Here is a 19,769-nt window from a genome sequence, read left to right as displayed (position 1 = left end):
ACTTTATCTCCAACTATGTCATATTAACTTGAGTATTACAATAAGCCTAACAATGAAACTGTAATCACCATATCAGCATCAGCATGCCAGCATTAAGTTGGAAGACACGCTGAAAAAAATCTCTCTCGAATCTTAAAATTTCCGGACAAAATTCATAGGATGAAATTATACTAAAATATATTTACTTCAGTAAAGTCCACAATTTTCCATTCATAGTATACTCATTCCTGAGTGTACTTACGCTGACCCTCTCACCCCAATCACCATTCCTCCTGCACCAACCAAACCCCAAGCCATCTTCCCACCGCAAGACCCGGGACTCAGACCCAGAGAACGTAAGAGCTGGAAGACAACGTGCCTCGCCTCAAGGTAAGAAAACTGAGGTCCAGAGAATGAAGGAGAGCGGCCAAGGCCCCAAGGCTAACCCTGGAGCAAGGGCCAGGCCGGGCCTGGGCTGTCACCCCCGCTTCACGAGCTCTTCATGCTTCCGCCCCTGCTCAGCTGGACCGGCTCAGGTCGCGGGGCCCAGCACTTCCCAAGCTCTAGTGTGCACGGGAGTTGCCTGGAAACTTCATTTAAATTCAGAGTCAACGGTGGTAGACCCAGGGTGAGGCCTGAGAGTCTGCACTTCTACCGAGCTCCCACATGACGCTGAAGCTGCTGGTCCGAGGACCACAGTGGAAGAGGAGGGTCTACAGCACGATTCAGTTCTAGCCAATTCAGACTTACTACTTACTGTGCAATTTATGACTCCCAGCTCTGCAGTACATCTCCTACATCTCAGTTTTCTCATAAAAATACTGTTTTGTAAGGACCAATTGATATAATTCACATATTAATTCATAATTATTAGCACATACTGAATGTCTGGTGAGTAATAACGGCTAATTTGAGTACTATTTTAAGTTGGCACTATTCAAGTGTTTTACACATTTTAAGGCATTTAATTGTCACACTAACACAATGGATAGAAACTGTTATCCGCATTTTTAAAGATGAGAAAACTGGTTGTGAGAGCAGGTAAGCAGCCTGCGCAATGGCACACAGGTACTAAGTATGGCAACAGAAACAGAGCCCGTCTGGCCCTGTATTCTCGGCCACCTCACTCTCAACAGACGTTAGCAGTTACTTTCCCCCGGACTCCAAAACCCCGCTCACAACTCCCACCCCACATCCCTAACTTTAAGATCACATGGAAGCCAACCCCAACGTGCCCCATACTCACTACCTTCACCCCAGACCCAAGCCTTGTCTCCAGAGAGAGTAACAACATCCAAGCAGTCCTCAAGCCAGAATCCCAGGACCCACGGCAGATGGTGACGCTTCACCTGCCAGACCCAGCACTCCTCTCATTACAACACAGATTTTTAACAGCCCCCTTTACTATCCTGATGTAAAATTCATAGATAATGAAACCTTCCTACATCCATAAATATAAACGTAATTGATTCATTACAACTGTAATCAAAAGGAGACATAAAATGAAATATGTAATGAAATACATTTCAAAATGTAAATGCACAAGCATGGAGTCACTAGAAGGCGTAACATTCATTTATCAAACACAGAACCCACAGTAAGAACACAGACTGACACACTGCAGTGTTAGCAATTCAGATACGACCAGTGACAAGTAAGATACAATACAGGATTTTCCAAACTGGTGAAAGACTCTTAGCAATGTTTCAAACAAAACAGGACAATCTCTTGATTTACAGAAGAGTCGCATTCCTAAAAATTTTGGTCTCTGTTGAAATACTGCAAAAATTACTTTGTGTTTATATGTAAAATGAAGTTCCGGGAGTGAACCCTTCCTTGTGGGGACTGTCCTGAGTCCTGTGTGACATCTGGCATGCTGGTCCCACCCAGGAAATGCTAATACCGACTTCGATTCCTGTGACCAGAAAAGTCTCCGCAAATCCCAGGCCACTCCCTGGGGACAACACGGCCCTGTGGATGGAACGGGACCACCATGCTAGACTATTACAGCCACCGCTCAAACCACGACCTGTGAACCGCCTCTCACTCTGGACGGCAGCCTGCACCCAGGCCGTCAGCTCACCTGGATGCGGCCACAGCCCTCCAGCGCCAGCCTGCTCCTTCTACACTTAGAGTGAACTGGAGTGAACTTCCTACTGTGCAAAGACTGCTTATCCACTCCATCAACAAGCATTTGCTACACAGATCATGTGCCAGGCCTGCTCTAAACACCAACTCACCCCATGCCCTGCTCAGACTGTAACAGCTCATCACCCACAGCCATTTTCAAACAGTGCTCACTTTTATTTGCTTCACGCATTGAGTTTCTGCATAAGATTTCCTTTTAACAAAGTGATTCGCAGCTTTAAAAGTTTGAAAACCCCAACCTTCAGGATAAAATCTAAATCAGTCTTCCTATGTGACCATCATCTCACCACCACAGAGCCTCATCCCCTGCCACTCCCATCCACCTCGCAAAGATAGTCCAACAATACCAATATTCACGCCTCTCTCCGGCCCACTCTCTCCTCCATGAGGGCTGTTACCCCTGCCAAGGGACGCTGTCTCTCCACCTAACCACCCGCTGATGATTCCAAACCCAGCCTTCCAGGCTCTGGTGAAGCTGTGAAATCTTCCCAATTCCCTTAGAAAGACTCAGCTGTTAGCTTTTTTTTTTTTTTTTTAAGCTATTAGCTGCTGCTGTATTTCGCAAGCTTCCATTTTAATAAATGTCTCATTGTACTGCAATGGTCTGTTTGCACATATGTCTCTATAACATCTCCATCCCTCTCCTGAATGTTGTGGGCACTGACTGCGTCTTTTGCCTCACTTTCTGGCACCTGTCAGTACAGAGCTATCCTCTCAAGGGTAACGTGATTGAATGATATTAGTAGGTTTCTCTTCTCAATCAAAAAAATTTCCTTAACTAAGTGATCAAAGTAAGCATCACTAACAGTAAACTGCTTGAAATTATGCAGCTTTTGATGTGAAACAGTAAGCACCCAACAACATGCATGAAGTAATATTACCAAAAATGTTCAACTTGATTCTACTTTGAAAAAAAATTTTTAAATTTTAGTATAGCTAATTTATAATGTGTTAGTTTCAGGTACACAGCAAAATCATTCAAGTTATACATATATATATATTTTTTTTTCAGATTCTTTTCCATTATAGGTTATTACAAGATACTGAATACAGCTCCCTGCACTATACAGTAGGACCTTGTTGTTTACCTATTTTATATACAGTAGTGTGTATATATGTTAATCCCAAACTCCTAATTTATCTCCCCACCATCTTCCCCTTTGGTAACCATAAATTTCTTTTCTGTCTGTGAGCCTATCTCTGGTCTGTAAATCAGTTCATTTGTATAATTTTTTTTTTAGATTCCACATGTAAGTGATATATGATATTTGTCTGTCTCTATCTGACTTCACTTAGTATATATTAATCTCTACATCCATCCATGTTGCTGCAAATGGCATTATTTGATTCTATTTCATGACTGAGTAGTGTTCTATTTGTGTGTGTGTGTGTGTGTGCACTGCGTATACCGCATCTTCTTTATCCAATCATCTGTTGATGGACATTTAAGTTGCTTCCATGCTATATTGTAAGCTAGTGCTGCTATGAACATTGGGGTGCATATATCTTTTTGAATTAGCATTTTCTATGGATAAATGCCCAGGAGTGGGACTGCTAGATCATATGGTAAGTCTATTTTTAGTTTTTTAAGGAACTTCTATATTGTTCTCCACAGGGGCTGCACCAATTTACATTCCCACCAACAGTGTAGGAGGATTCCTTTTTCTCCACACCCTCTCCAGCATTTATTATTTGTAACTTGATTCTACTCTTGAGTTAACAACCAGAAAAATCCAAAACATGAAATACCATAAGATAACTGGCCCAGACTTTTCAAATGGTTATAAAAAGCAAAAAGTCAAGGGGACTACTCCAGATGGAAAGAAATTAAATAACATCCAGGTACAAAGCAGGAAACCTTTATCAGATCCTTGGTCAAAGCAGAACCAACAATGAGAGGTATTTCTGTGATGGGGGAAGAGCGAAGAACTATATATTAGATTAGATAGTATTATGAATATTACGAGTAAATATTAAGTAATATTATGAAACTGTTTTTAATTTTCCTTAGAAGTATTAATGGTTTTGTGGTTGCATAGGAGAATTCCTAAAAATAAGAACAATGTAAGCTGAAGTATCTAAGAGTGTAATGTCATGTATGCATGACAAAAAATGATTCAGTTAAGTAAAAATAGTTCATATATGAGTGTGTATACACACATGTGCGCGCACACACACACACACAGAGTGAAGAAACAAATGTGGCAAAATGGTACAACTGTTAGTCCTAAATGAGGAGCACGTGGGTGCTCCCTGTACCATTCTTTCAAATTTTCTATATGCCTGCACTGAAATAAAAACTAAATTTAAAAAAAAATTAATATAATCAAATGATTTGTCTATGCAACATCAAAATAACAGATATATTAGTTCCTCTTCTCCACTGAACAGACTTTCTGATATAATTCAGGAACTTTCTAACCTAAATGACTTGACGTGAAGTGTTTAATCTACACACCAAAAAGGACCAGAGCTACACAATGAAGTGCAGGCAAGGCACCACGAGGCCAGGAAGGCCCACAGCCTGCACTCTCTGTACCCTGCACTCAGCACTCCAAGGCTGCAGGATCTCTGCTTCTCGTGTTTGTCGGCTTCACGCTCCTACTTCGCTATCACATCCTGGTTGTGTACAGCCGTTCACGCAGTGGCAAGAAAGCAGCATGTCAACAACCTGGACAGTCAGTCAGAAGAACTAGTCCGTTCGTCCAGTGCTGCCATTAACTAACCAAGTAACTCTGGGCAAGATACGTCGTCCACATTTTCAAGTCTGCATCACCCAGTTGAGGGATGACCACCAAAGTACTTTCCAGCTCTGAGATCTTGGATTCAGTCTTACTTTCTTAAGTGAATTACTTTCTTAGTTAAGTTTTCATGAACTATAGATTCATATGCAGTTCTGAGAAATAATACAGAGAAACTCGTATACTTTGCTCAGTTTTCTCCGATGCTAACAGTTTCTAAAACTTATGAAATACCCTAAGATAACTGGCTCACTCTTCTTAATATTAATATTAGTAATATTACAGCTGGGATACTGTACCGACATGGATACCATCCCTGATCTTACCCAGATTTCCCCAGTTTTACTTTAGTAATTTGCATATGAACGTGCAGTCACAACTTTTTATCTCAATCTATAAGATGAGCCATTAAGTACTTGAGGAATCAAATGTAAAATAAACAAAAAACTGACTGTTCGCTTTTTAAATTATCTTGTACCAACTATTTCAATAATCTACACTTTATTTTCATCATCAAATTCCAGTTGGGATCTCAGAGCAAATGGATGCAAATCTAACACACTTAACACCACTGCTTCTGCAGCACTACTGCAGCCAACTTGTCAGGAAAACCCCCTTTCATCAACCTAAAAGGATGACTTGTCTTTTCCAACACCGAATGACTCTTCATGCTCCAGAACTGAGCTGGAGAAAGAAATCAGGCTGTCCTAGACAAAAGGGTTCCATGCAAATAAAGGAAATACCGCTCAGCTCTTTGAGAGTAAATGAAGAGCAATAAAAAACACTTCTTACACACTATCAACAAAACATGTAAAAAGCAACTACAAAACCTCTAGAAGAAAACACAGAAGAAATTCCTGGTGATCTTAGATTAGCCAAAGATTTATTTCTTAAATATGATGGAAAAAGCATGATCCAAAAAATGAAAAACTGGATAATTTGGACTTACAAAATTTAAAATTTTCTGCTAGCCAAGAGATACTCTTAAAAGAATGAAAGGACAAGCTCTAGAATGGGAGAAAGTTCTTTCTAAGTAAATATCTGTTCATAAAGTCAAAGGTGGAAACAACCTAAGTGTCCATCAACAGGCAAATACAGTATAATCATACAACGGGATATTATTTCTTAGCTATAAAAAGGAACGAAGTACTGATACTTGCTACAACATGGATGAGCCTTGAAAAATGATGCTAAGTGAAAAAAGCCAGTCACAGAAGACCACATACTATGTGAGCCCACGTATTATGAAAACTTAGAAAGTGGGACCATTAAGAGACCTTATATTAAGAGTCTTTATCCATTAAGAGTGCAATAAAAATTTTCAAATTAAAAAAAAAAAAACAAAACCCTTAGAAAATGGGTATCTCCAGAAACAGAAAATAGACTAGTGGTTGCTCATGGCTGGGGAAGGGGATGGGAGGCTGAGGTGGTGATAACAAAAAAGGTATGGGTTCTTTTTGAGGTCAAAAAAATGTTCTAATTGACTGCGGTGATGGCTGTACCTATCTGTGAATATACTAAAACCCACTAAGTTATACTCTGTAAGTGCGTAAACAGTAATTCATACTGAGATACGAATTCTATCTCAATAAAGCTATTAAAAATTGTATTCGGCAATCACTTTAATGTACATAGGCACTAGACTGATTTTCTTTTTACAACTTATTGACTTCAAAATAAGTAAATATGAGAGATCACACAGACATATCTTTAATTCCTTTCTTACAAATGATTGTCAGTTATAACATCATAATTCAAAAATCTAAAATGAGAAAATAACTTGATAGTTATTTTCTGTAGAAATCTGCGTGTGGCAGGTCCTCCTGGGTCATCTGAATCTCAGCATAACCCTGTGGAGTGAGCGAGAAACCCGCCAGTGAAGAAGCTGAGGCTCAGGGAGGTCAGGTAGCTTGTCCCATCTTGATAAAGCCTGGACTGCCACCTGTGTTATTCCAGTGAACTCTTATCTCACCTAACATACCTGCAGCTCAAAATGTAAATTTTACCAATTTTTCCCTATTACCAGGGTAAATGGATTGGCTTCAACCTGCTTAAAAACTATCCCCCTAACAACCAAACAGATGTGTGATCCAGGATACATGAGGCACAACAACTATGAAAGCCATTGTGGAGACAAGTGAAGGTGTCCAGATACAGGTGTTTACCAGACGTCACTACAGAATTACTGTGATTTTTCTTAAATGTGAACATCCTATCATGGTCATACAGGAGACAGTCCCTACTCTTAGGAAGTACACACCAGTTCTTTGCTGGGGAAGTATCAACACGTTGCCAGTTTACTTTCTAATGGTTCAACAAAAAAGGAAACATGAAGCTGATGTGGTAAATGTTAACAACTGATGAATCTAAAGTAAAGGGTATACAAGTTTCCCTATATTTGTCTTTGAACTTCACTGTAGATTTGAACTTTTTTCAAGTATAAAGAAAAAGTAAGATCTGAAGTTTAAAAAATTATTTCATTTTGTGAAAATTGTTACATCAGTGTTTACCCACTTTAGGTGAAATATTCAAGAAAAAAACAACTTTATAAAATTACACTCCTATCAGATACTAAAAAACAGCTTAGAATAAAACACTTAAAACCTATGAATGAAAACTATGAATGCCAACTTACAAAAACAACAAGAATGATGTAATTTGAAGATAACTATTTGGCAACTATGATGTAATGATTGACTCAGGCAAAGAATCATGCAAGGACTAAAATTACTAATGGGTTAAATTCTGAGGAGAAACAGGAGGTTTATATAGCATCTCCCCACCAGGTATGTATTAATTATAAAGGAAAAACAGCAACTTCACAGTGGAGAGATCTGGCAGACAACACCTAAACTAAGCGATTAAAGTTAACAATAACCATCACCATGGGACCAAGCGACATCACATGACTCCTGAGGTGATGCACTAAGGACGCACCACTGCCAAAACACAGGACCTGAATCTCATCATGAGGGTACATATAACAAACCCAAACAGAGGGACAGTCTCAATTCCAAAACGTCATGAAAGACAAAGACTGAAAAACCACGCTGGGCGAAGTGTGACAATAGAGATCCAACAGCTCAATGCAATGCATGATCCTAGACTGAAAACCTGACCCACAAAAATAATTTCTAAAATAATACTGTTTTTAAAATTACAAAAATATACAAATTATATACATTAGTATTATTAGGTCAGTTGGCAATAGTTGATATATTATGTATTGATCTTATTTAGTATTAATTTCCTCATTTTGATAATTGTACTACAGTTGTGTAAGAGAATGTTCATGTTTTTAAGGCATAAAAACACTGAAATGTTTAGGAGTAAAGGGGTACTGTGTCTGCACATTACCCACAGGGAACAGACTGGTAGTTCTGAGAGGCAGAGGCCGGGGTTGGTGAAATAGATGAAGCGGGTCAAAAGGTACAAACCTCCAGCTATAAAATAAATATGTCCTGGGAATGGGACGTACAGCATGGTGACTACCGTTAATAAGACTGTATTGTGTATGCGAAAACTGCTAAGAGGGTAGATCTTAAAAAGTTCTCATGACAAGAAAAAAAAATTTAACTATGTGTGGTGTTAGACTTGTTGCAGTGATCGTTTCTTTTAATATACACAACTATGGAATCATTACATTGTTCACCTGAAACTAATATTAATGTCATACGTCAATGATATCTCAATGTTTAAAAAAGAATAGATAAGCTGATGCATGAGAAACATCAGACAGTGCCTGGAGTACCCACAGTGGGCACCAAATCCATTTAAGCTTCTGTTATGAGATATAAGACAAACACTTCCTATGAAAAAATTGAAAACTTAAGACTTCAGTTATAGAAGGTAATAACAGAAGTCTAACGGAATAAAAACACTAATCCTATCTTGGGGGGGAATCTTTTTGTTAATGGCTGTTATGATAGTAAACAACTAAAAATAACCTCAATGCTCCAGTGAGGATTGGTTAAATAAATCAGAGCATGAATACTCCACAGCTATTAAAGTCATAATGTATGCGATGAAAGGCAGTCTGTGTCATGTAATACTGTTAATCGAGCAAAACACAACTCAGAAGACTGTGTAGAAGTATGAGCCTATGTGCATAAAACACTTAGTATGCGGACATAAAGAAAAGTGAGGCACTATTAGGCTCTTTGGGGGGGGGAGTACAGGAGGTACACCAATGGGCTGGAAGCTTCCTATTAACCCCTCTAATGCTGGGTCTGTTTCTGCTCCCTCAAATGCAAGATTCTGGTTTGCACTGTGGCTTCTCACCGTGACCTTTTAACTTCTTTCCACACTAACTCAATAACCCTCGTATTTCCTAGGTTACAATCCCAAGAAAGGGAATTTGATTGACCCAGTTCATCTTTTCCTGCAAGATGTGTCAGATTACTAGCCAGGATACAGATTTACTTCACCCAGGAGGAGGGAGAAGGGGTAAAGGGCAGGTAGGCTGGCCAGATAACCTCTGAAAATTTTTTTAGAGCCAGTGGGGAGATAAGACAAACAAATAAACAAAGGAACTACTCCCTCCTGTTGAGCTGTCACTTCCCCAGGCATGGGGAACTGTGATTAGAAAGAATAGTAACGTTAATGCCTGACTATCTTATTTGTACATAAACTCCCATTACAAAAGGATCAGAGTCCCATTAAGTAGTCTTACAGATCATTAAATACTTAACAGAGAGAAACTAAAAACTGAAGTATTCCAAACAACCGATAGTTAAGCAAGAGTAAGTCTAAGATTCTAATGATAAAAAAGGTACATTTCTTGTCCAGATTTTTATTTTCATTTTACTAACCAGGAAGCTAAAACTGACAATCCTAAGGGTGGGGTCTCCCCAAAACAAAAGGCAACAGAAGACAGAAGAGGACTGTTAGTATTAAAAATCATACAATCTGGAAAAGCTGACTTTTCTTTAAAAAGTGGGGGATGGGTTGTCCTACAACTGACCTCTTCAGTACAGCACTAATATGTAACCGTATTGGAATTGGTATTTCTTTTTATAACAGTTATGTATTATTTGTGAAAAGTTTTTTTTTTTAAGTTCATCCTTTTCCGATACTGTCTTAAGCTCCCAGAGAGCTCTTTCCCTCTGTCATTCCAGGAGAGTAAGTTTTAGCCTCTCCTGCTTCCACTTTCAAACATCCTTCCCTGAAGTCACCTTTGTCCTCTTCAAATCAGCAACTCAGTGGCTCTTTTCAACTGTAACCTTCCTGTACTTTTCTTCACCACTCAGCAATGCAGGCCTGGGAGCTAGAGCCCACCCTGCAACCATGTGCAGGCACTGCCTGGGCACTCAGGGCAGGTCACTGAGCAACCATACCTGCCAGCATCCTCCAGACCACGTTACAGGACAGCCCACAGTGTTTCTGAAGTCACTGTTAGTGCAGCATTCCATTACTTGCAGCCAAAACCATTCTTACCTGACACCACCTCCTTTATGCACGAGACACTGCTGGTCACCCAGGCCCACTCTTCTTCAGGAACGTCAGTGACCAGTGTACTTCCTGTTGCCACTGCCTCCACCATCTCACACCCACTCGACCCTGAGAGTGACGCCCAGCTACCAACACCAGACTTAACCTGAAACACTTAGCACTCAGGACATCCTTAGTCTAAAACTTCAGTGTCTGAAAGAAAAAGACCAGCACTAGAGAGCCTGGCAGCCCAGGCCGGCTGCAGTGTGCCACCTCCTGTCTCTCAAGATCACTTGTCACTAGCCCTCCACAGGAAAGAACTCTAATCTTGCTGCGCAGACTTACCGTGACCCCTCCGAGCCCTGCCTTCTCCTGGAAGCACTTCACTCATAACCCTGCAGCCCCCGAACGCCGGCAGCGGTCACTGCCACCCAGCCACCCACCCTTTCACTCGCCCAACATCCCCCAATTCCCAGGGCAGCAGGCGAACAGCAACCAGGGCAGTGAACAGTAACAAGGAGGCAGTAACAGACAGAAGGGAGGCGGGCAGGGATGTCAGGTTCTCCTGTTCTTTTTATTTCCACTGTTGCTTTAAAGAGCTGCGTATCACAGAAATCCTACTGCTGTTATTGATAATGAAGACCGAAAGTGATGAAAATCTAGTGTTAATGAGGACACAGGTATCCTCAACGTCGTCAGAACGTCCCCCTCCCCAAACCCAGCATCCTGTAAGGAGGGCTGGGGGCCTGCTTTAACAAGCCCCTGGAACACGGAGAAGTCTCAGAAACCATGTGCAGGATACTAGCCCAAATTAATACCGTCCAAGGTGGGGGAGGGGGGACACAAAATTAAATCCCTTAACTACGGCACAAGCGACATTTCTTTAAACCACCTTTCCCCATACAAGAACTCCAGAACACCGATCACAAAAATTGTCCCCCACACCGGAAAGACTCCGCAAACACAACCTTCCAGGGAAAGAGGGGAGACACGAGGCGGGACGGAGAGCGGTGAGGAAAGATTTGCTAAAGCGCGAGATCTGTCACTTCAACACGTTTTCTGTCAAGCACATCCACCGTCCTCGGTGCCGCGGCTGCTGAAACAGCGAACACAGGGAGGGCTGTCCACCGACGGCAACGCGCCTGGAGGAAACCCTCAGCGACAGCCCGCCGCGCGCTGCCCACGCGCCCCCGACACAGGCGCGGCGCGGGCCGCAGGCGGTCAGAGCAGCCCGGCCCCGCTCGCGCTCGCGCCCTCGCCTCCCCTCCGTGGGGTCGTCACGGGGCACCCGCCACAGCGCGCCCGCTGAGGGGGCTGCCCCGACGCCCACCCAACCGCCCCGCCGCACTCGCCTCAGAGGAATCGCAGCGCGGAAGCCGTGGACGCCGCTCCAGCACGGGGACGGAGGGCCCTGAGGGGCCTACCCGGCCCGCGGGCGCGCACGCACAGCACGCGCACGCGGGGGCACGCGCGCACGCGCACGCTGCCCCGTCCTCGGTCCCGAGGGCCCCCGCCCGGTCGTGAGGGCCCTCCAGTCCCACGTGGCATGAGAGAGGCTCCCCTTCACTCGGCGGCAGCGGCGGCTCCTTTTCCACGGCGCCCAGGACACTCTTCTTCCCCTAAATGACTCCAAGAAAAGAATTAACGAAACGTCTGTTACCCAGGTCTCCCACGTGCCGATGGCCCGCACACCTGGACACAGCTCTAACTCCCTTCAGCACTACAAACAAAAACATTACAGGTTTGCCTTTAGGACAAGGAATCCCTGTGGGGAGGAGCCCCCGGGCTCAGGGCTCAGGGCTCACGGCGTGGAGGAGGGGTGGGGGGAGCCGCCACCACGCCCCCGTCTGCCATCTGGCCCGAAGTCACTGGGCGAGGCTGGGAGAATCCTGAGCTCGGTACCATCGTCCGACAACTCCTGTCTCAATCTAAGAACTGGGGAAATAAACCTGCCCAAGTTCTCCAGTATAAACCAGTATTTGTTAGAGGATCCTGTAGAGGAGAGATGATAAAAGCATCCAAGGAACAGCGCCCCATGAAACGAAACACGAGGGCAGGGGCACAGCTCCCTGGAAAGTATCAGCACCAACCGAGAGGTGAGCCCCAGGCCAGAACGTTCAACCAGCCATTCAAATTCTAAGTATGAACGATGTTCAATTAAGTGAACAAACAGAAGTGAAGGGAAAACAACACAATTCAAGACCTTCATCTTCCAGGGCTCCTCATAATCTCAAAATACAAAATCTTAGTTTGAAGACCTCAGAGAGAGTGGAAATGTCACTTAAGCTACTTTCAAAGTAATGTATTTGCTGACAAAATTTCCACAGAAAAGCCAAATTCACACAATCCACAAAGAATTCAGGTATGGATTTACATCTTTTAGTACAAAATTAACTTGTAAGACACAGACCCCAACATAGTTCATAATCTTGGTCCTAACCAGTGAGGTGGGTGACTTTCTGGATTGGTTATCAGTGTCATGCATTCTAAGAAACACCTGAATGAAATCGTAACACTTTGGACCTAGGAAAACCTAGGAAGCACCCCTAGTTCACAATTCCCTTTTTATGGATAGGATACTGAAACCAAGTGATCTGCCTGAGATCACAACTGGGCGTTAATGACAGGTAGGTCCACAGACCAGGTTCCAGGCTCTCTGCTTGATCCCTTCTGAAAGTGTATTCAATCCCATCAACTAGATCTAAGACCATCTAGTTAGGAGGTGTGCCCCTGGGCTCTGTCCACACCCACTTTTTACCTGAACCACCCTATGCACTGGCCATTTTCCAGCACTCTGGCAGTGCTCCTCATTCTTGCCAACAACCCAACACACAAGAATCCAGCAACAACCTCCCCTCCCTCACCCCACCCCCAAGAAAAGAATCCAGTACTTGGCCTATCCTGATCAAAGGGCAGACGGTCGGTTGTACGGAATGTTGCCAAGTTGTATTTTAGGCTTCCTCACCATGTTCCAGAAAATTAAGCAAGACCGAACTGAACTTCCATGGTACAGCAAGCCAGATGCTAACATGGGCTGTCCTTCAGAGATGAGAGGTTATTGCCTTTTCTACAACTACCCCTTTGAAGCTTCACATGCAGGCAAAAGAAGATGAAGATGACGACTTTCCTTTCAAGATGCTGCTATAAGCAAAAAAGAATCCAGTGTTCACTTCTGGGGTCTTACACTGACAGAGCAGTCCTCCTTTGAGGGTGTCCACCTGCATCAAGGTCTGCCCTTCTGTAATCCACATCCTTTTCCTGTGCTTTCCTCCTCAGAGAAGGAACAGATCCTGTATCTTCAGAAGACATTTATCACCTGATATTTTACTTGACAAACTACTAATTTTTAAATCATTTTAAATCCCCAGTCTCCTTCAGTCCTGCTTAAATGCCATCTTTTCAATGAGCCCACACCTAATCACCTTGTTTTAAATTGCAACAACCCCCCCATCTGGCCCTCCCTACTCCTCCAGCCCATTTTACTTCTTGTCACTCTCTGTCATACTGTACTTACCAATTTGTTTACTGTCTCCTTCCACTAAAAAGAGAGCTGGTATTTTTCCGTTACGTTCACATCTGTACCTCCAGCACCTAGTAGTACACTGCATCTAGCACACAGCACTCGCTCAATAAATACATGCTGAAAGAAACAAATGCAGTAATGAACTGGTCCTGCTGTATGCTCAGCAGAAGTTTTAAAAAGGATATTCTGTACCCTACATTATTAAGAACCAAAGAACTCTAGTGGGGACAGTGTGTATGCTTAGCATGCATGAGGTCCTGGTTTCAATCCCCAGTACCTCCTCTAAGAATAAATAAATCAACCTGATTACCTCCCTCAACCCCCCCCCCCAAAAGAACCCCAAAGAACTCTAGATATGCACTGTGGGACCTAAGCCATTACTTGTAGGTTTAGTTCTTCATTTTATGGATAAATGAAAACTGAAGTAGAAGCAGTGTGATGTAGCAGCAAAAGCACAGAATTTGGTATCAAAGAACCTGAGATCCAAGTGAAAGTCTGCAAGCAACTTAGCCTTTGTAAACTTCCAACTTCCTCATCTGCAAAATTAGGTTATCTCCTACCTCCGGGTGATGGTTAACAACAGCTATGAATAAAATGAAGTAACATTTGGAAAATGTACAAAGTACTACTATACAAATGTTTCCCATCATTAGGCTATTTGACCTGCCCAAGGTCACAGAACTAGTTAGTGGCAAAATTAGTATAAGAATTCAAGTTTGCCAACTCCTTCCTGGTCCAATGCATCTTGTGTCATGAAACTAGCCTTCTGGTTCCCTATTCAAGGCCAACTCAATCCTTCATCTAGTTCAAGTGCTCTTAATCTTTGTATAGTTGGGATCTCTCAAAATTCCATGAAAGTGACCGCAAAGTACACATGTGTACACCAACACAAAATCTCCTATAGCCCGTCCTAAGTCCCTCTCAGCAATTTTTATTACTTATTTTCATGCTTAATAATTCATGCCTAGAGCTCTTGATTAAGAGCTGGATCCAAGGAAACAGCAAGAGTAGAATTCAGGAATCTGATTTAAAGACACTGCCCCCAGATCATCGTGTTGATGAGCTGAGTGACTTTACCCCACATACAAGCACAAGGCAGGCAAAGGATTCAGTACTCAAAGCAGGAAGCTCAGGAAAAGAAGCAGACAGGACGATCAGATTCTTTCCATCCTGCTGCTAAGATGCAAACAGGGTGATTCTACATGACCATTTTCAAGTCATCACGGAGGCACGTAGTTTCTTCTCTAGAGAAAATACACACAAAATCTTTTTTTGTTTAATGACTTTGAAAACTACAATGTTTTATTTGTAACAAATAGATGGCAGTGAGAAAGCATTCGTAGATGTTTATGGTAAGTTAAAATATTAGTTTTCCGGCATCCTTTTGGGGCAGGCCTTTATAGTCACAGAAATGTACAATAACTGATAAACATAAAATCGATAATGGCCTTGAATTTGAGCAACCAATGTAGACTGGTCATTTATTTGGGATCTGGACCCATGAATCTGAAATCTGAGTAAGAAGCTGAAGCTTCGCATTTCCATACAGTATGTCGTCAAACATATCCCCATCATTCCAGTATCTGTATAAGGTGCCCTATTAAGCAATTCCAGTCACACGATGTTTTCATGACAGGATTTCTGCCCACCACCTCACACCCGTCATGATTAAGCCCCAACCAGATTACTGAATATGGGTCTATCCTCTCTTACCTTACTTTGGTCAAGTAAGAGACTCCATTCACTGTAAAGAGCACTTGGCTGCGGAAAAATCAGCATTAAACCTTTGGGGAGGGTCAAGTCACACTTCTTCATTCTCAAATCAGGACAAAACCTAACCAGCCTAACCCACTGGAATGCTAGACAGTTACACAACACTTGATATAAATGAAGTGGTTCTGAATTTGATAATCTTCTGAGGCAAAGGAGGTGAGCCATGAGCTTCTTTGGTAATGCAGTTGCACGTCAAGCACCTAGTTATATAATTCAGCGTCATTAATCTACTGTTGTCCAGCTACAACTCAATCTCACCTGCAAAATTAAACACCACCTAATCCAGGGCACAAATATACTGTGAGCACATTCGGGAATTTCTAAATATGTTAACAGCTACCAGCTTTTATCTTGAGTGATGGATACATGTTAACAGTTAACAGCTTTTATCTCTGAGTGGTGGGATTACGGGTGATTTAATTCTCTTACCTATATTTTGCCATAATTCTCAAGCTTTATATAATGATTATGTATTGCTTTCAAAACCAGGAATTTTGAACAACTTAAAGCATTATCCATACACTCAGATTTTTGGTCTGATGATTACAGGATCCCTATTTGGGCGGCAGTAACATACCAGTCCTAAACACATCCTAAAAAACAAGAGTCAGGTATATTGACTTTCTAAAGAAATCCTGTACATTCAACATTATTAACAACGATGATTACAAGCAAAAATTTAAAAATCTATGTTTTGGGGACCAGTTCTTTCAGTAGGAAGTCTTGACCGCTTGCAGAATTGCAGCATGAATCCTCCCAGCCCTTCAGCTATCTAAGGGACTGCCTTGCTTTAGAGAAACAGAAGCCAAGTCCTTGAGGATTTCTGCTTCCTAAATTTTCTATAAACGCAGGGTAAGGGTAAAATGAGCTCTTTCCCCCAGCTGAAAACTGGTTCCCTAAAAAAGCTGATATCCAACTTCCACCACTTGGTATTATTCACCATTTCTATCTTTTAAAGTTGTAAATTTTAAAAATAAATTAAGATTTTAGAGCCTTTCCAGCTGTCCTAACCAGCACAACCCAGCATTAGAATTGTTTTTTATTTGCTTCTAAGAAGGCTCTTCCAGTGCATCATAAACTCTAACCAAGGGATTGTTTCTCAAGCAAAATAGGACATAAAACTATTAGACTAAAAACTCATCTAAGCAAAATAAAAATATAGTTATTTATACTCAGAGAATCAAAACTGATAATATTCTCAGTGAGTCCACATTGTCACTGAATGAAATCTGTTAGAAGGCTAAAAATTAATTTTAAAATTTTAATTTCTGATTACTGAAAATTTGAAGTTAAAATTTTCATTCATCAAATTTATCAAATGACATCTTATATAAGAAAGTTTATACAAGAACTGCAGAGATAAAAATCACTATCATTAGTTACCCATCTACTGAACATCTTCAAATATAAAGATATGGATAATCATCAAAATATGTACACATTGGATTCCAAATATTCATGTTGCATATACTTCAAATAGCATACACTTTAACAACAAAAAAAGTGTCACTTCCAAGAAATACCGGGATCAAAAGAAGACAGTCACCTCAAGCAGCTCTGATTTGTCACCTGTAGCAACGATTTTTCATTTCTGTTACACATACAAATTGGACCTCTCAGATCAGGTTACATTTCCTTTAGGAATTAAAGCAGCTAATACTTAGAAACCACACGTTTATTTCCTAGAACACGATAAGTTATTTATAGATTGCTGTAGATTTCTGTAACAACTTAAGGCAAAATTAGTTACCTCTATTTTTCCACCAAAAAAATCTGAATACATGGTATTTGAAAGATGAGTTCTTCCACAGTATATTTAGACGGGGTCCTTAAGCTCCAAACTTGTAATTCAGCACCACCTCAGTTTTACTACACCGCAGGGAGAAAATGGGGTAGGGGCAAGTTTAGCAGCACCACGACGGCATTGTCACCAGCAACACCTCCCACCACAGCCACCATTTTGAGCCGCAGAATTAAAGTGCTTAGGGTTTTTACCAACTAAGAGAAAACACAGGATTTTCGGAATAGTTGTTAAACAAGCCTTGACTTCTAGCATTCCCGAATCTTTCGTCTCTGCGGCCCGGCTTCTGGTCCTCAGTCCAGCGAAACCGTCGCCCCACTCACATTTTCAGTGAAAACCGTGCTCGCTGGAGTCACGTCCCAACTTTGAGCAGCAGCGTGCGGCGCCCGGCCTCCCGCACCCGGAGGCGACCGCATTGTTGCCGCCCGGCCGCCCGCACCCCTCCCGCCGCCGGGCGCGCCTCCCTCGGGCGGCGGGACCCACGCGCTCCGCCCGGCCGGCCCGTCCGCGCCGGGCCCGCACCTTTGTCCGGGGCCGCGGGGACCGGCCGGCGGGCCGCGCGCTCGCCCCGAGGCGGCCGGGGGAGGGGTCGCGGCGCCGGCCCCACAAAGCCGGGCTCGTGGGGTCGGCGCCGCGAGTAACGGCCCAACTTTCCCCGCCGCCTGGGGCCCTCGGCCCGGCCCGCGCGCGGCCCCTCGCCCTTGGCCCTCGGAGCCCGGCCCCGGCCCCGCCCGGCCCGCGCACCTCGATCTCGAAGTCCGGCAGGCGGAACGCCGTGCGGAAGAGCGAGCAGAAGTGCGCGATGGCCGGCACTTCCCACCACGAGCGCAGCTCGCCCAGCCCGGCCGCGCCGCCCTCCTCGGGGCGCATCTCCGGCCGCGCCGCCGCCTCCGCGCCCGCCGCCCGCCCGCTCCCGGCGCCGCTCCGGCCGAGCTACCGCGGCGGCTGCCCCGGGCCCATCGCGCCGCGGCCCGGCCGCCCAGCCCGCACAATGTCGCCGCGGCCCGCGGGGAACAGATGGGCCGGGGGCGGGCGGGGGCGGGGCCTCGGCACAACAACAACCCCGCCCCCGCCCGCCCGCCTGCCCGCCCGCGGGCCGCGCAAGGGCGGGGGAGGGGCGCCCGAGGCCCGAGGGGAGGGGCTGCGGGGCGAGCACCGCCCCCGCCCCGCCGGCCCCGCCTCCACGTGGCCGGTGGGCGCGCCCCTAAAGGCCGGCGGGCGGCGCCTCGCTGGGCTGCGCGCACGTGGGACGCGGGGCGGGGGCGGCGGCCGCGCGACCCCTGGACCCTGGCGGAGCCCGCGACACCCGCCCGCGGGCACATGTGAGACGCTCGGGGGCGGCTTCACCCCCGCGCTGCGGCCCGTCCCGCCAGCCCTCCCCGGACCCGGAGACCCGCGCGGGGACCTCGGGGCGCGGGAAGCCGGCCGACGAGCTGCACCGCTGCCGCACTCGCTGGGACGTTTGCGAGCGCTCCCCACTTGATTCCCGTCGTTTCAGTAACCTGTGTTTACAAGGCAGCCTTAAAAACCCCAAATCCTTAGGGAAAATGTATATTTAAGTGTATCTTTTATGAAGCAAAACACTCCGTCCAACACGGCTCCCTCCTACCTTCTCCCCCCGCCGCGGCACAGAAGCAGCTCAGAACTTACGCGGTTCTACTCTTTTGTTACCTGAAACTTGATGGTTTAAAATTCATCCTCAAATTCTACCGTGCTTAATCCTTGGCAAAAATGAGCACATATCTAAACGCCCCCAAAGAGCAGAGGCTGCGTTTTTGTGTTCAGAACGCAGCTCCTACTAAGCGACGTGAGAAACCCTGCAGACACGAGTTAACCACGTGACCCGAACTCGCCGCTCTGGGGACATTCTTCCCGGTCCGGTCTGCCTGCCTTCCCCTCTCCGGTGTCAGGGATCTCGCTTCCCCTCCCGCTGGCTTCTCATCAGTTACAGCCGGGGTCTTCCGTCCCCACCTTTTCCTGTTGGCCGGTCTCTGCGTTCCCTTCCCCTCTGCCGTCCTTACCTTCTTACGTGTCCTCTCACCGATCCTGACCACCCGGCCTGCTACCTGCAGCCCCGAGAGCCGGGGAAGCAGATAGGTGACGCGATCTGGTCACTCTGGCGTGTCTGAGTGAGAGCTTCCCTGTTGTCCTCTTTCCTCCCACGCCACTGCCCAGTCCAGTAAACCAGCCCAGTTGTCCTGGAGCTGGGGTCCTACCTCTCCCTCCGCACCCTTTCCTCTGCCTGGCTTGCCCTGGGCTGAGGTCACTTGTCAGTGTCCCTGGACTGACGCTCTTTTTCTTAGACCTACCTCTTTCCGTCCTTCCCTAACTCTGTCCTGGCCAGCTCTTGCCCAGCATGAGGCGGTCCTGCCCC

General features: G+C 44.8%; 1 protein-coding gene across 1 annotated transcript in view; it reads right to left on the bottom strand.

The window, feature by feature from the left end:
- The window catches only part of LOC102523130 (cat eye syndrome critical region protein 2), a 103,470-nt gene extending 85,091 nt beyond the window's left edge, over positions 1-18,379 (bottom strand). The window contains exon 1 of the mRNA XM_032473299.1: positions 18,140-18,379. Coding sequence (XP_032329190.1) covers positions 18,140-18,265 — 126 coding nt within the window. The 5' untranslated portion in view covers positions 18,266-18,379. The remainder of the gene's footprint in view (positions 1-18,139) is intronic.
- Between the last annotated feature and the right edge of the window lie 1,390 nt (positions 18,380-19,769).

Source organism: Camelus ferus, chromosome 34 (assembly GCF_009834535.1).
Source record: "Camelus ferus isolate YT-003-E chromosome 34, BCGSAC_Cfer_1.0, whole genome shotgun sequence".
NCBI lineage: Eukaryota > Metazoa > Chordata > Mammalia > Artiodactyla > Camelidae > Camelus > Camelus ferus.
The sequence above is the reverse complement of the archived record's forward strand: the minus strand, read 5'-3'. Positions and strand labels throughout refer to the sequence as shown.